The sequence below is a fragment of the Pholcus phalangioides genome, unplaced genomic scaffold (assembly GCF_987345545.1).
Source record: "Pholcus phalangioides strain wild (caught in Gottingen) unplaced genomic scaffold, Ppha-v1.0 ptg000017l_1, whole genome shotgun sequence".
Lineage (NCBI taxonomy): Eukaryota > Metazoa > Arthropoda > Arachnida > Araneae > Pholcidae > Pholcus > Pholcus phalangioides.
The window spans coordinates 10,984,119-11,000,339 of NW_028301610.1; the positions used below are offsets into that span (position 1 = coordinate 10,984,119).

A 16,221-nucleotide genomic window follows, 5' to 3' on the forward strand; every position below is an offset into this window, starting at 1 on the left:
TTTAGTTTTTCAGTTGAAAAGTCGATATTTCCCCGAGATATTACGTAAATGTATTGAACGTTAATCTTTTATCATATTTAATTAATTAATACAGACAATTAAAGCCGCTTCCATTCTCTATTATCCTTCCCTCCACCCCCCCCCCCCCACATCCATCCCCAGCTTAAAAAGCAACAAGTGGAATTATTGGAATTTTCTGGAAAAATCCAATAAAATGTCTCTTCAACCCCACTCAACCCTTTCCTACACAACACAGCAACCATCTGAAAATTCCTCTAGAGAACTCTTGAGGATTCGCGGTTCGTTCGATTTTTGTTCGTAAGTAGGGGTGGGGGGGGGGGTGTCGCGCATTTCGATCGGTTTTTCGGGATTTTTATGAGTTTAGATATTTTTCACGGGAAAAGAGAGAAAATTTTATATGTTGTATTTTGATGATAATGATAAAGTTTTGTCGTTAAATGGGTGCCAATGAGAGTGTAATGAATTGGATATATGGTTGTCAATTTTTATTTTTTAACGGATAAATGTATGGCGATAATTAGCTAATGCTTCACCACCAGTTGGAAATTAATCATTCATTATTAAAAAAGACTCGGAAAGCTTTATTCGTGGTCTCCTATGGCAGCGTTTCTCAAAGTGTGCGTCGCGGCTGCTAAGGACGTCACGGACTTAACTTTTGTCGAGGGACTTCGCGGTGAGCTTGAGATATTGATTTGTGTGCCAATTTATGCTTTAAAGTGGTTCTATTATGTGAGAAAATATCTACCAAACTATTCTGGGGCGCCGCATATGAATCATGAATGGTTCAAGTCTGGGGGGCCTCCCAAGATAATTCTTATTTTTTCACACTATAGAAGTCTCACCAAAAACCTTAGCCCACGGCCGTTCTTAACCAGACTCGCGGCTCGGTGCGAAAACAGCGAGGCCAGTGTCTCGCAAGAATTTCGGAGCACAAAAAATTTTTAGGGGACCCCCTCTGCCAGTTTTATTTATTTTGTGGGGGGGGGGGGGTTCGACATCTATTATTTCAGAATAGACGGGAATGCTGAGAAATTATCCGTACAAAAATTTTTAAAAAAATACAATTAAATGCAAATTAACCCGAAAATTGATGAAAATTCTTCACTGAAGGTAATTTCAGAAGAACAATTCCTGAAACTAATGAAAATTTTGCAATTCATGAATTAAAAATAATTGATGGAAATAATTCCAGCACCAGAAAATTCAGAATTGATGGAAGAAATAATTCCAGAATTGATGGAAGAAATAATTCCAGAATTGATGGAAGAAATAATTCCAGAATTGATGGAAGAAATAATTCCAGAATTGATGGAAGAAATAATTCCAGAATCGATGAAAATTTAATTCTGGAATTATTTCTTTCATTAGTTTTAAAGTAATAATTCCAGAATTGTTGAAATAAATAATTCTAGAATTGAAAGAAATAATTCCAGAATTCATGAAAATTTAGAACTAATGTGAACGATATTTCCAGAATTGGTTATAATTCAAATAAACAGAAAAAACAGAATTAATGCCAGAAATAGTTTTAGAATTGGTGAAAGTGTCCAATAATTTACCATGGGAGCCGGGCCCCAAAAAACGCAGGGACGACCACATCTGTCGCATCCCTAAATAGGCAGCTCTGCCTAAGCCCGGAGCCTTGCTGCAAGAGGTAGGAGCCATGAAATAATGGCTAGTACGAATATTATTCATGCAACTCGATAACTGATAACTTTATAGAATAGATAGATGTTAAGTTATCTTGTTATCCCCCCTCTCCCCACATCGACGTGATAACATCAAAACTAGATACTGCCCGAAAAAAACCGAAATGGACAATATCGGATTAATTTTACAACTAGATGGCGCTGGAACAAAGGCTATTAAACAGCCTAGGCTTCAATAATTTTTCTTGACCAATATTCAATGAGAATTTTTCGATTCAGTCATTATTAGAAAATTCATTAATTATAATTATGTAATATTTTGTATCAGAGGTCTACGCTTTCCGTGCTAATAAGAGTAATATTGGGGCTTTGAGGACCTCAGGAAGTATATCTGGTACCCCGGGTGCTGAACTAGAGGGGGGGGGGCTAAATTCTTCTACTAAGGTCCCTATTGCAAAGATATTGTAGAGCAGTCCTGGGGGCACACTTGCAATTTTTTCTCTAGGCAGCAGGCATTTTTGTCCAAATGTATTGCTATGTATGTTTTAATGTATATTAAAATGTATTGTTAAAATAAAATAGCAGTTTGATAGTCATTCTTGGATACCAATGTAAACCTGGCGTGCACCAGGGTGCCCACTAACGGGACCGCAATTACCGGAGGGTAGGGGAACCTGGTGCCCCGTGCGCTTGACCAGGAAAGGTGACGAGTTCAGTCTTTTTCCGTTCAAAATTACCTACTGAGTCCCGGGCAAACAGACTAAATTTTTGTTTCCAGTTGCGGCCCTGCCCGTGGACACTGGGGGAATGGAGGAAAAACACATTTTAGAGGGGCCGCAAAGCTGTTCTTCACCGGGCCGCAAAATACTTTGGCCAGTCCCCGGGGACGGACGTGACTTTGCCACCTCCTACCCTGTAAAATTCAATAATTTTATAACTGTTTTTGTTTCCCCTAAAATTTGTCACACGGGGCAATTGCCCCCACTCCTTATTCCGTCCTGTCTGACAATAAAGTTCCTATAACAATGTTAGCAATAGATTTATAGTACGTAATTGTGTTAATTTGGGAGGGGTGGGAGTGTTAAATTCTCACAAACAAAAGCTTTTTACCGTATTTTAACCACTCACAATAATTTCATAACTATTTTTGTTTTTCCCCTAAAATTTGTCAATTAGGTAGTTGGCCCCTTTGCCCCCCCCCCCCCCGAGTACCGGCCCTGCCTGAGCTTACAGTTTGTATTCAGGTAAGGTCAACGATGTATAAATAAATATATGGTGAGTAAATGTGATTATTATGTCTCGGACGATCAAGCAAAATGCCATAAATGCCTTTTTTGTTCATTTTCAATTTTTTGTTGTAAAAATACCTTTCTAGAATTTTTACCTGCCATATAAATGCCTATTTCGATATTTATTCAAGTTTATCCGGCAATTTTAGAGGAAGTATTATGTAAAACTTGAACATTTTGAACTTCAAAAGAATTTATCTTTTTTAAAACCTTCAACTCTTTGCTTTGGTCGAATGAAGTTGGACATGTTTTTCAAGGCAAACGCAGTCCATGTTATGAGAAAAATTACAAGTTTATTTCTTCACATGCTTTACATAACTTGCTTACTCATTACTGCATTGTGTGGATAGCTGAAAGATGACTGTCTCAAGTGGCCATCGATTGCCGAGGATGTCTGAACTCCCTCCCCTCCCAAAAAAAAATGGGTGGGGGGGGGATCTCTGAGCCCTCCCAATAATTAATGAATTACAATTTAATGGACCACTCGCCCTCCTATATAAGGGCTTGAGTCCCGTATATACGGGAATACTGCAACCACGGGCGGCTTAAGCAAGTGGTGCGCGGTGCACCCGCTCGACAGCTTAGGATTTAGTTGGTAACCAACATTTTCAATCATTCTCACTCTTTTGAGTTGTACTTTGACGGTGAAGATGGTGATAAAACTTGAGGCAGCATACAGGGTCTGCGGCCGCAATACCAGAAACAAGAATATCCTGTGTCACAAGGGGGCAAATGTCCATTTTGTTGCCCCCACCTAGTAATATTTCTGGAATGGCCAGATAAAGATAAAGGAAAAATTCGGCTTCTTACTTGTCCGGCTCTGTGAAGCACCAGAAACGAATGTGAAATAAATTTCTTAATAAAAGTCACCTTGTTATACTGGTTCTTTACAGGATAAGTGTTAAGTAATGATGGCTTAAAAGTAAGAGCTGTAATGTAGGTCAAGTTATCTGGCGTAATTTAAAACGGTATAATGATACTGGACCAAAACACAGGACAGTTTCTTTTTGAGCGGGCCGTATGGCCACGGACATTTTGTTCATTGAACAATCGCTTTGTATTATGAAAATTGAATTTATTTGATGGTCAACTAGTCTTGTCAGATACCGGTTAGGGTCATCTTTAGGCGCGGCACACGAGGCTTTGCACCCGGGCGGCAGGTAAGTTTGAGCCGCCCCTCTGACTGCAACTGCAACATTCATTTCCCCTCAATATTTTCTTCATGTCGGCGGGTCTGTCCCACGATTATTTCCTGTAAGGGGGTCCGCGCCTGATAACGGTCACTTGAAATCGACCTAATCCTGACGGGACCACACCATTTTATTTTTGAAATCAAATCTACAACTGCATTATCCAAGTTTAACTATAATCAAAACAGTGGACGGAGTAAGTGAAACCCAATTTTTAGCCGGTTTCCGACTTTGAACCGTTTTTTTGGTCGTGTTGCTGCTCTCAAGCAACATGAGTTCCTTATATTTTGCAAATAAATTCATTATTTTAATATATTCTGAGGTCATTTCGGCATTGATGCTGCTAAGCAACTCCTAAACATTCGATTTTTACTAGTTATCTGTTCATAAAGTTCCTATAGTTACCAGTAGAATGGCTCAAATGTAAACGTCTTCCATTTCATGACAAACCATGCAAGAACGATTTTTGACTCTTACATTTTGAAGGGAAATAACATGTGTCGAGGAGACATGTTGTGCATTCCTCAACAATGATAAAAAAAAGTTGGCAAACAATAAATGACATTTTTATGCTATTCAAATAAATCATAAATATTAGCGTGTTCCCTGAAGTACAACATCCCATATTTTTTTAAATATTGACAATAAATTTTTTACTGTCATGTAATAGCATTCAGGGTATCTCATTTGCTTGCTTCACCCATTTTTGACTGACGTTTTGCGCAATACTTTGTTTTCAAAAAAATTTCAAATACATTCAAATTTTTATATGAAATGGACATTTTTGAGAACTAAAAGGTTAAATGAGTGTCATAGTATCTTTTAAAATTAGGTTTCAATGAAATTTAATTATTTATGATTTTTCAAAAAGGAAATTTTCAGAAATTTTATTCCGATTTTTCTATCCGAAATTTTTCTTTTCCTGACCACGAACAGAAATAAATTTTTAGAAAATTGAAAAAATTATTTTTCCCTAAATTTTTTGCCACATGGTACACGAGGTTTCCTAAACTATAATTATTATTTTCATTACACTAAGAGGTAATTAATTTAAACTAATTATAAATTTAATTAATTGGAAATTTACATTAATGTGTGTGACAAAGAAAAACATGCTAAATTGATGTCCAGTGTTTTGAAACCTCGAAAATATGTTATTTATGTAGCCAGTCATAATGTATAAAAAAATTGTGCGATTCGGTCACGAATTAATTGCAAGAGCGGTTAAAAAAGTGCGTATATATATAACCCCTCACAAAAACTCTCTGGATATATCAATGCTTGCCAATTAAATAGTTAAACATCTCAGCTTTTAGTTATTTTCCCTTTCTTCCATTACAGTAATTATAAACGCCCTTTTTTTAGTGCCTATTTTGGGCATTTTTAGTGCCTCTTTGCCTGCCTATTCCGACCATTTTTAGTGCCTGAACTTCCGGGCTCTGGTGTTTATTATTCGAAAATAAAATTTAAAAAAAAAAAAACTCGTAGGATAAATGCTCACAAAAAGTTAAAGGTTATAATTGGAAAAATAATTTTATTATCAATTTCAACATTCGGTCAATTCGGCCACGGGACAGGAATTGCCCGCCGTCGTAATTTGGCCACGCCCCCTCTCGCGCAAACGAGCCATACGTAAATCTTTGGCTGTTATTTTTTCTGTTCCTCCTCCCCCCCAAGTTTGATAAAATGCATAATTAGCGACTGCGAGATAAAAGAGCGGCGGCCGAGGAATTTTCTCCTCAAGAAATATTTTATCTTACGTGCGTGTGTGTGTTATCAAGAGGATGTAATCGGCTCATTTTTTAATTTTTCATTTCTCGTGACAGCTATTTTTACCCGTTTTATAATTGAAACAATTACTTTTACACTACCAACCGCAAGAAAAAAAAAAAAAAAAAATTCGATAAAAATTTAAAAAAAAATTTCCGACGAATTTCGTTGAAATTTTTTTTTAAAAATTTTAAATATAATTTTTACGACTTAGAATTCTGTCTTGATCAATAAGAATGTCAATTTTTATTTTTTTTATTGATTGCAGGAAATATTTTATTCGAGATATTTATCACATAGTTATCATTATGATCATGAAAATGGCTCATATATTGACCGCATTCCGCGTTGACCTACGTTTTATAATTGAATATTTTTTATATTTGACTTTTTACTCGTTTTATAATTGAAATAGCTTCACTACCAAGAGCAAAAACAAAATTCATAAAAATTATAAAAATTAAATTTTTTTTACGACAAATATCATTGAAAATATACTTAACCATTTTAAAATTTCATTATTGTAAAAAAATAATGTCACTTTTACGACTTAGAAATCTGTCTTGATCAATATGAATGTCAATTTCAATTTTTTACTGATTACAAGCAATATTTTATTCGAGATATTTATTGCATAATCATTATGATCATGAAGATGGCTCATTCCGCGTTGACCTATATCTGATAATTATAGTGGATATAATGGACAGCTCGGTCAAGAGTGATTCTAGTTTTTAACGTGCTGTATCAAAATGGACAGTAATGATATTTTTCGATTATTTAGGGAAATATTTGCAGAAAAATTAAGTTTTGTGAAATCCACAAATATTGCATCAATATCATACATACTAACATTGTGTTCATTAATTTCGTCTAAATAGCGGGAAAAATAAAAAAAATTCGAGTCGATTTTTGACGGAATTTTAAAAATCATTTAAATTCCATTATAGAAATTATGCAATTTCCACAACTCAAAAATGTCTTGATCAATGAAATGAAATTTTTATCGATTTTTTATTGTTTATAGTCGATATATCATTCGAGATACTTTATCATCATGAGAATGGTAGTGACCATTGATGATAGACCAGCTATAGCGGACGTAATGGGCAGCGCGGGTCAAGAATGATTCAAGTTTTTAACGTGCAATATTATTGAGGAATTAAATAATCGAATGCCACTAATAATGTTTTGATTATCGAAATATTTGCGGGAAAAATTAAATTTTAAAATCCAAATATTTGAGGAATACTAATATGGCGTTTGTCAATCTGGTCTAAATATCGGGAAAAAATCAGATTCGACAATGTTTATGAAGCAAGTATTTACGCTCAAAATTGCAAAATACACATTAAAATAAAATTTATGGTTTAGAACCCGGATGATTACTAATTAATTGACATAAATAGTATGTTTGTTTCTGGTTAATAGGCCTCGGATAATATTATCAATAAATTTTCGAGCGATATGAGGAGAAATCCAAATTTATCGTTTGAGAATTTTCATGAAATTTGCAGAACTTTACAGATTTATACTATTCAAACAGCGATTCCACTGTCAATATATACCTTAATTACACCGGACGGATATTTCTCAAGCGCATAAAATAATTATATAATTATGCAAACAATAATAATTCACTTACCGTTGATCAATCTTTTCCTCGGTTTAGGATTCTCTTGCTTACGACGAGACATCTTGATGGTATTGTTGTTTTCCTCTCAACAGGTGTTGTTAAAGAAAAAAAAAAAAAATTGGAAAAATAATTTAACTCGATAAAATAACTAAATTAAAAAAAAAACTAAAAAAAAAAAGTCCCACAGTCGGGACTCCTTTTCCAAATTCGGGAATTTCTCACATTTTTTTCTCGTCCGTCTTGTCTATTGGAGAATCATTTCTTGGACATCGGTGGATACCATCGATACGTCGCGATGCATGATTATGAATTTTAATAAATTTTTATATACGTATAAAACAGCACATTCCACGTCGATGAAACAGTCCTAAAACAGTACTTTCGTGGAAAATCGTAGATATCAAACACACCAAAAAGTCCTTCAGTCAAAGTCCTCCAAAGTCACACACACGTGCTATTTTTTTTTTTTTTTCTTCCGTCCGTGTTAAAATTTTTGTGCGTGATTCTCTTGCATTCTTTCTCCTCCTCTCACATTCTGTCCAATAATGTCCAAGAAATTTCGAATTTTCTCAACAAAATCGGATCGTTGAAGGGAAATTTAAGAAAAAAAAAAAATCTGCACGAAAATTAAAATTCCACGTCCATCTGAAATTTTTTTTTTTTTTTTTTTTTTTATGTAATTAACCACATTTCCATTTTCAAAACAACAACAAACACAATTTTACGGCTTGGCTTGTTGTACCTACCTAGGATAAAAAATTGGATCTTGAGTTATTTCTCTAATTAATTAATTTCTCGGCCCGTTTTTCCGAATTAGTGTCCTGCATCGATGATGGATTGATTGTTGGCCGGTCCAGTCGGGTTGTCCGTCTTGTTTGTTGTCCGTGCGCTGTTGCCGATCGGAAGAAGAAGTGTTTGTTGCCCCCGGCTTCTCTCAGTGTTGGCGATTTTTTTTGATATTTATTATTCTTTTTTTTTTCCCCTTATTTTCTTATTGTTGTCGTCGAGACGAGACGAGATGTTCTCGAGAGCTCGTTCTGCCGTCGACCGCTCGCTACGAGGAACTGCGGGAGACTGGATGTTGGAATAGAGCGGTGTGTTGCCAACAAGGCAAAAAGGATACGGGCGGCGCGCATAACATACAACATACACACACACACAGCGCTCGTACGAACGCACGAACGGCACGCACGCACGTTTTCCTTATTCGCCCCCCTTTTTCTCGTCGTCGCCCCCCCACACCCCCACCTCTTGCATTTCTTTCTCTTTTCTCCGTGTGCGACGACGTCTTTGCGTTTCATCAGTTCTGTATGTTCGGCCAACCAGAGAGTTGCTTTGGACTCGATAGGAGTGGTCACAAGTCGCTCGCGTCGGCCTGTGGTCATATCCCACCTCTATATTTGATTGGCATTCTCTCTCTCTCTCTCCTTCGTTGCCACCATCTTGTACCTCTCTCTCTCTCTCTATGTATATATCTCTCTCTCTCCCCTCGTTCGAATCCCCCCCCCCCTCCCCGTAGAAGAAAACAAATTCAACTCCCCCCAAAATTTTTAAATTTTTTTTCAAAGTTTGAATTAATCGGGGTTTTCGAGAAATTTAACTGATTTTGATTTTTATAAAAAAAAGGGGGACAAGGGATTTTTTAGAAGTATATAATCTCTCTCGCTTTCTCCCTTATTCTCGCCCCCTCCCCCCCCCCCCAAAAAAAAAAAATTTAGGATTTTTTTATGAATTTTTCGTGGTTTTTCAAAAAAATTTTAACTGATTTCATATTTTGATTTTGCTAACAAGAAAGGGACTAGAAATTATCAGAAGTAAATGATCTCTCTCTCTCCCTTATTCTCTCCCCCCCCCCGTACTAAATTTCAGGATTTTTTTTTTAAAGTTTGAATTTTTCGTGGTTATGCAGAAATTTAATTTCAGATTTTAATGCATCGAACGAAAAAGGGACTAGAATTTTTTAGAAATAAATATATAATCTCTCTTTTCCCCCTTCTCGTAAAAGAATTCAACATCCTCCCTCCAAAATTTTAAGATGTTTTTAATTTTTGAATTTTTCGTGGATTTCCAAAATTTACCTAATTTTAAGTTTTGGTATATCGAACAGAAAAAAAAACCGAAATTTTTTTTAGAGAAATCAGTTTTTTTTTCTCTCTCTCCCATTATCACTCCCCAAAAATTTTTTTGATATTTTTTTTCGTGAATTTTTCATGGTTTTGCAAAAAATTTAATTAATTTCAAATTTTAATGAATGAAAAAGGAAAAAAATTGCGGTTTCGTAGGCTTTCGCGACCGGCATCTAAATGAAAAACAAAAAAAAATTTTTGAAATATAAATAATCTCTATCCCCTACATTCTCACCCCCCCCCCCCGTAAAAAAATTCAATCCTCATTCTCCCGAAATTTTGGGATTTTTTTTTTGAATGTGAATTTTTCGTGGTTTTGCGAAAATTTAATTAATTTCAAAAAAAGGCCAAAAAATTTTATTAATAAATAATGACTCACTCTCCCTGATTCTCGCCCCTGCCCCAATACGTTGATGAAGCCACCCATAAAATTTTAAGATTTTTTAAAAGTTTGAATTTTTCGTGGTTTTTCAAAAAATTTAAATAATTTTAAATTTTTCCAACTGAAACGGAGTCGAAAATTTTTTAGAAATAAATATGTAATTACACACACACTCTGCCTCTCATTCTCACCAACTCCAAATTTTAGGATTTTTTAAAATTCGAATTTTTCGTGGTTTTACAAAATAATATATATGTTTTTCAAATTTTATTTATGCAATATTATTTATGTCCAATGGGGCATTTTGCCCATGTATTGAACAAAAATTTTTTTACCTATTGAACAAAAAAGGGCCAAAAAATTTTTAGCGATAATTTCTCTCTTTTCCTCGTTCTCTCCCCCTCCTGTATAATAATTCACCTACCCCCCTCCCCAAATTTTGGTATTTTTTTTACAGAATTAAATTTCTCCCGAATTTTAATAATTTAAAATTCTAATTTTTCCAACAAAAACGGAGCCAAAATTTTTTCAAAAATAAATTTGCAATCACTCTTTCATTCTCGCTAACCCCAAATTCTAGGATTTTTTTTGAAATTCGGATTTTTATGGTTTTACAGAATAATATAATTTTTTTTCTGCAAATTTTAACCCATTTATACTGTATTGGACAAAAAAAAGACCAGAAAACTTTTAGAAGTAATTTCTCTCTTATCCTCATTCTTGCCCTCTACCCGTAAAAGAATTCACCTCCCCACCAAATTTTAGGATTTTTTTTTTAAAGTTTGAATTTTTTTTGAATTTAACCAATTTCAAACTTTTCCAACAGAAACTGGGGCCAAAAATTTTTTTAGAAATAAATATGTAATCACTCTCCCTCATTCTCGCCAACCCCAAATTTTAGTTTTTCTTTTATATGTTTGCGTTTTTCCTGGTTTTCCACAAAATAATTTCAAATTTTATCCCTTTGTGCCCAAAATTTTTTTTCCAGAAAAATCCGATATATTTTACATAGAAATCTGGCAAGGGTCGTAAGCGATCCATTGTGCATAAATGGGTTATTGTGCTGTATCGGGCAAATATATAAAAGCCAATTTTTTTAAAAATAAATAATTTCTCTCGAGTCCCTCCCCAAATTTTAGAATTTTTTTCAAGTTTGAATTTTTTTCGTGGTTTTGCAAATTTAAAGAAAAATGCCTATTTTTTTTTTAGAAATAATCTCTCTCCCATATTCTCGCCCCCTATCAATCCCCCTACCCATAAATTTTAGAATTTTTTCATTTTTCGGGGTTTTTCAAAAATTTAATTAATTTCAAATTTTAACCCTCTATTTTTCACCCCCATTGAATTTTTTTTTACAGAAACGGATGTAAATTGGCGGTGTTGGCAAATTTTTAGTTGAAACAATACATCAACACAGCAATTTAATCAGAGTGGATTTCTTTAAAAAAATTAGATAAAATTGTTAATTAAGGGTAAAATTTACAGTTTGTGCCTTGATTTTAATGTTATCTGTTAAACAGACGTCATCCTTGCTTTTTGTAAAGCCGAATAGTTACACTAAATTTTACTTCCAATCACCTCAATTTGGTGCAATTTTATAAATCTCTGAACACGCAAAATTTCAGCAGCTCTCAAAAAGACACCAACAACTGCCAAAGAACGAAGTTGGCCAGTTCGAGAAGCCCAGTTGATCCGGCCAATGTCCGAAATCAGGGCTTTCTCCGGCCCCTGTGTATATCAATCCTTTCTATATATTGATCCCTATGATTCGGGGTTATCGCCACGTTGGCGTATTTTTTTGTGATAATTATGGCCATTTATAATTATCCACAGCTAATCATAATTATTTTAATTAGCTATGGCAACCCTATGATCAAAGGAATCTGAATGTCAATATCTTAGTGATCTATATATAGAGATATAATTGTATCGACAAAATGGGAGGCCAGCTAAAGCCCAGAGAAAGAACGAAATTCTGACATTGGCCGGATCAGCAGGACCGGACAGTTCGCGAACTGGCAGGCCTACTTCGGACTTTGGCAGTAACATATATATGGGACCATTAAGGGTTACTAATTTGAAATTTCGATTTTTCCAACAAAAAAGGGGCCAATAAATTTTTAGGAATAAATTCTTAATCCACATTCTCTCATTTTCACCCACCTCAAATTTTTTTTTAATTCCAATTTTTAGTGATTTTAAGAAAAAATAATAGTTTCAAATTTTATTAAGGAAAATAATGATAAATTTAAATTGAAGGGTAAATAATAAATTTTAGTATCGATTTAATATCGGGCAAAAAATTCCAAAAAAATTTTAGAAATAAATACGTAATTAGCTGATCATTCTCCCCAATCAAAATTTTAGGGTTTTTAAAGTTTGAATTTTTCGTGATTTTACAAAAAAAAATTAATTTCTCAAATTTTAATTATAAGAATTTGACCGTAAAATTTTAGAATTTTTAAAAAGTGGAAAAAAAATTGAATTTTTTTTGTTTCAGTTAAGTGTCATTTTATTTTTACAAAATTTATTTATTTTTAAATTTTAATTTTTCGAACAGAAAAAGTGCCAAAAAAAAATTTCAGTTACCTACATTATAATTAGCAAGTTAGGATTAATTTATTACTAAGCCATTTTAGGAGATGACGTTATACAGAGGTCTGACTATATAAAGAATAAAAAAATTAATACTGAAATTTAAAATAAAACGGGATTTTTTCCCCAAAAAAATTAAAATTTATCTAAAAATTTTAAAAAATTCCATATTTATGAAGTATATACTGTATTAATTTAAAAATTCATCGTGTGTGTGTGTGTAATTGTATTATACTCTGTCAGACCAGACACGACCCAGGCTCTATCCTTTCCGGAATGTAAGCCTTTTACCCGTGTGGGTCGGGTCGTGCTGGGGAGAGCCGGGGGTGCCGGGCCGGGGCGCCCGCCGTTGAATCACCAGAAGGCCTCCTCCCGGTAACCCCGACTCTGACCAAGTCCTAGCTGCAAGCGCGAAGCCTGGTTTTTTAGGGTGTCCTCATGGGGCGACGGCAACAGCCCCCCCCACCCCAGGTAGCAATCCCCGGGGACGGGCCCACAAACCCGAGCGACGGCTAAGGGGTCCTCCACCCAGACCCCCGATTTCAAAAAATCCCCTGAATTGTATAATACTGGTACTTATACATTTAATTGATATTTATCTATTCAAATCTTTATAAAATTAAATTTTAAATTTAGTTAGAGATAATAAAATTTTGAGTAGTTAATTAAATAGACGTAAAGAAGATAATTATCTCGTAAATGCTAACGATAATCCAACGAGACACTTAATAATAGTAATTATAACACCGATGGACATTAATGTCATTAACTGCTCGGATATTATAATTACTCGATTTCCCAATTTTTCGTTGAAAATGCTAAATTTCGCATTTTTTTTTTTGTTAAAAAGAGGAAAGAAAAATTACTTCATTATATAAGAGAGGAGAAAGAAGCCAACAGGCGGCAGTAAATTTCATTGGCTTCTCATTTGAGATTGATACTTGGCGAATATTTGGCGAATTTTTCACGCGATAATCGGAAGTAATTCAGGAAATTGGAAATTTATTTATTGTTTGTTTTGTGAAAATTTTTACACGTCTCAGTGGAATATTATAGGATAAAAAATACATCAAAGAATTTTGATATGTATATATGGCAGGGGTTTTTAACCCTTTTCAGCCGCGACCCAATGGTTTACGGAAATTTCACCGCCAAGAAAATTCACCGACCAACAACTAATCGACGGAAAATTCATCGGCGAAAAATTCACCGCTGGGAAAATTTGCCGACAACAGTTCGACACGAGTCAGTGAGCCAATACGTGAGGGAGGACTGACCGAGTGATGAGTCAGTAAATGATGCAGTAGTTGGTGAGTGAGTGACAGAGTGGTTAGTGTTGGTGAGTGAGCAAGTTAGTGAGCAAGCTAGTGAGTGAGTGATCTAGTGACAAAGTGAGTGAGTAAACTAGTGAGTGAGTAAACTAGTGAGTGAGTGAGCGAGTGACAGAGTGAGTGACCTAGTGGGTGATTAGGTGACCAAGTGAGTGAGCAAACTAGTGAGTGAGTGAGTGATCGAGTGACAAAGTGAGTGAGTAAACTAGTGAGTGAGTGAGCGAGTGACAGAGTGAGTAAACTAGTGAGTGAGTGAGCGAGTGACAGAGTGAGTAAACTAGTGAGTGAGTGAGCGAGTGACAGAGTGAGTGACCTAGAGATAGAGTATATATAAGTGACCTAGAGATAGAGTATATATAAGTGACCTAGTGAGTGATTGGGTGACCAAGTGAGTGAGCCGACCCAGTGGTAGACTGAGTGACCATGTGAATAAGAGTGTGACCTGGTAATTGAGTACGTGACAAAGTGAGTGACCTAGTTGGTGAGTGAGTGAGTGAGAGTGAGCGATCTAGTCAGTTAGTGAGTGAATGACAAAATGAGTGACCTAGGAAGTAAGTGAGCGACCTAGTGAGTAACAGATGGAGTGAGCCAGTGCATGAGTGATAGAATGAGCTACCTAGTGATTTACTGAGTGACCTGGTGAGTGAGTGAGCGGGAGCGAGAGATAGTTCTCTATGACAGGTCGGTTTCGCTCATTTATTCACTCGCTCGTTCACTTGCTCACTCGATCATTCATTCACTTATGTCTAACTGATGTCGGTGAATTTTCCCAGAACTGAATTTTACATTCGGTGAATTGTTGGTCGGTGAATTTTCCGGACACGCGACCCAATATCAGTAACAAGATCAGCTTCGCGACCCGTGGTGCTGTTCGTTTTTCGAAATTAATGAAACGAGTGACTCAGTAAGAGCATTTATAACAATAAGTAAAGTTTGTAAGTGGATTTGTACGACTCATCAGAGAGAGAGCGATCCCTTTCGAATCAAGTTTGGATCGTGACCTATAGCCCAAGAGCCCCTGGATGTAAGTGGATTTTTACGACCCATCTCCGAAACCACTATGAATCAAGTCTGGGACGGGACCCCATAGTTCCAGAGCCCTTGGCTGTAAGTGGATTTGAGCGACCCATCTCGGAAGCCGCCATTGCGACCAGAGGCGCATTTATGGTTTTGCTGCCCGTGGGCTACACGAATTTGGCCGCCCTTCTTCCGTACTAGTCTAATTTTCTTGACTACTCTTTCCTCGAATTCGCCACCCTGTGCTATAACACACTTGGCCTCCTGCAAGTACACCTGGGTCTCTAAGTTACTCTTTTGGTCACTCCCATGCTCACACACTCTATAAATCACTCTTTTAGTCATTCACATGCTTGCACACAGTTTTGTCATTCACGTACTTGCACCCGCTCTAGGTCACTCTTCTGATCGTTCACTGACCACGCGCAAAGAACCACTGACATGGTTCTTTGCTTTATACTCTTTTGATCGCTCACTGACATGGTTCCTTGCTGTTTACTCTTTGATCATTTACACGTTTACACATGTTCTATGTCATTTTTTGGTCATTCACATGCTTTCACACACTCTCTAGCTCACTCTTTTGGTCATTTACATGCTTTCACACACGCTCCAGGTCACTCTTTTGGTCATTCACATGCTTGCACACGCTCCAGGTCATTCACATGCTTGCACACGCTCCAGGTCACTCACTTACCTGCTCCCTCTCTCTGTAGGTCACTCTTTTGTTCATTCGCATGCTTTGCAAACTATCTTGGTCACTCTTTTGCTCAGTCACGGCATGGCCGGTTCTTGACATTTTTCAAGTGTAAGCGATTGTTAATCGCCCTTCCCCTTTCAGTTGGTGCCCTAAAAATCGGCCTCTTTCAGTTGACGCCTTCTGAGCCCGCGTAGTTCGCGAGATTCAAGATCCGGCCCTGCTCACGTGCTTGCAAACTCTCTAGGTCACTCTTTTTTGTCACCACCGATCTAGTCCCTTACTGTCTGGGCAGAGGCGGATTAGAGGGTAGACAAATTTTGCGACCCTTTCTCCCATTCTACTTATTTTCTTGGCCACTCATTCCATAAATTTGTCTCCCCTCTGAACTTGCCACTCTGTGCTGTTGCCCGCTAACCCCCCCCCCCCCGAATATACATCACTGCCTGCGACCCAAACTTGGGTCGCGACCCTTAGATTAACAGCCCGGGTACATGGTATTGAAACACGAGAAATTT

The 16,221-nt window shown here is 36.3% G+C and overlaps 1 protein-coding gene across 1 annotated transcript in view; it reads right to left on the reverse strand.

The window, feature by feature from the left end:
* Nucleotides 1–8,649, reverse strand: part of LOC149072368 (BCL11 transcription factor A-like) — a 114,187-nt gene extending 105,538 nt beyond the window's left edge. Inside the window, exon 1 of the mRNA XM_089246163.1 lies at nucleotides 7,565–8,649. Coding sequence (XP_089102289.1) covers nucleotides 7,565–7,616 — 52 coding nt within the window. The 5' untranslated portion in view covers nucleotides 7,617–8,649. The remainder of the gene's footprint in view (nucleotides 1–7,564) is intronic.
* Nucleotides 8,650–16,221: the final 7,572 nt, after the last annotated feature.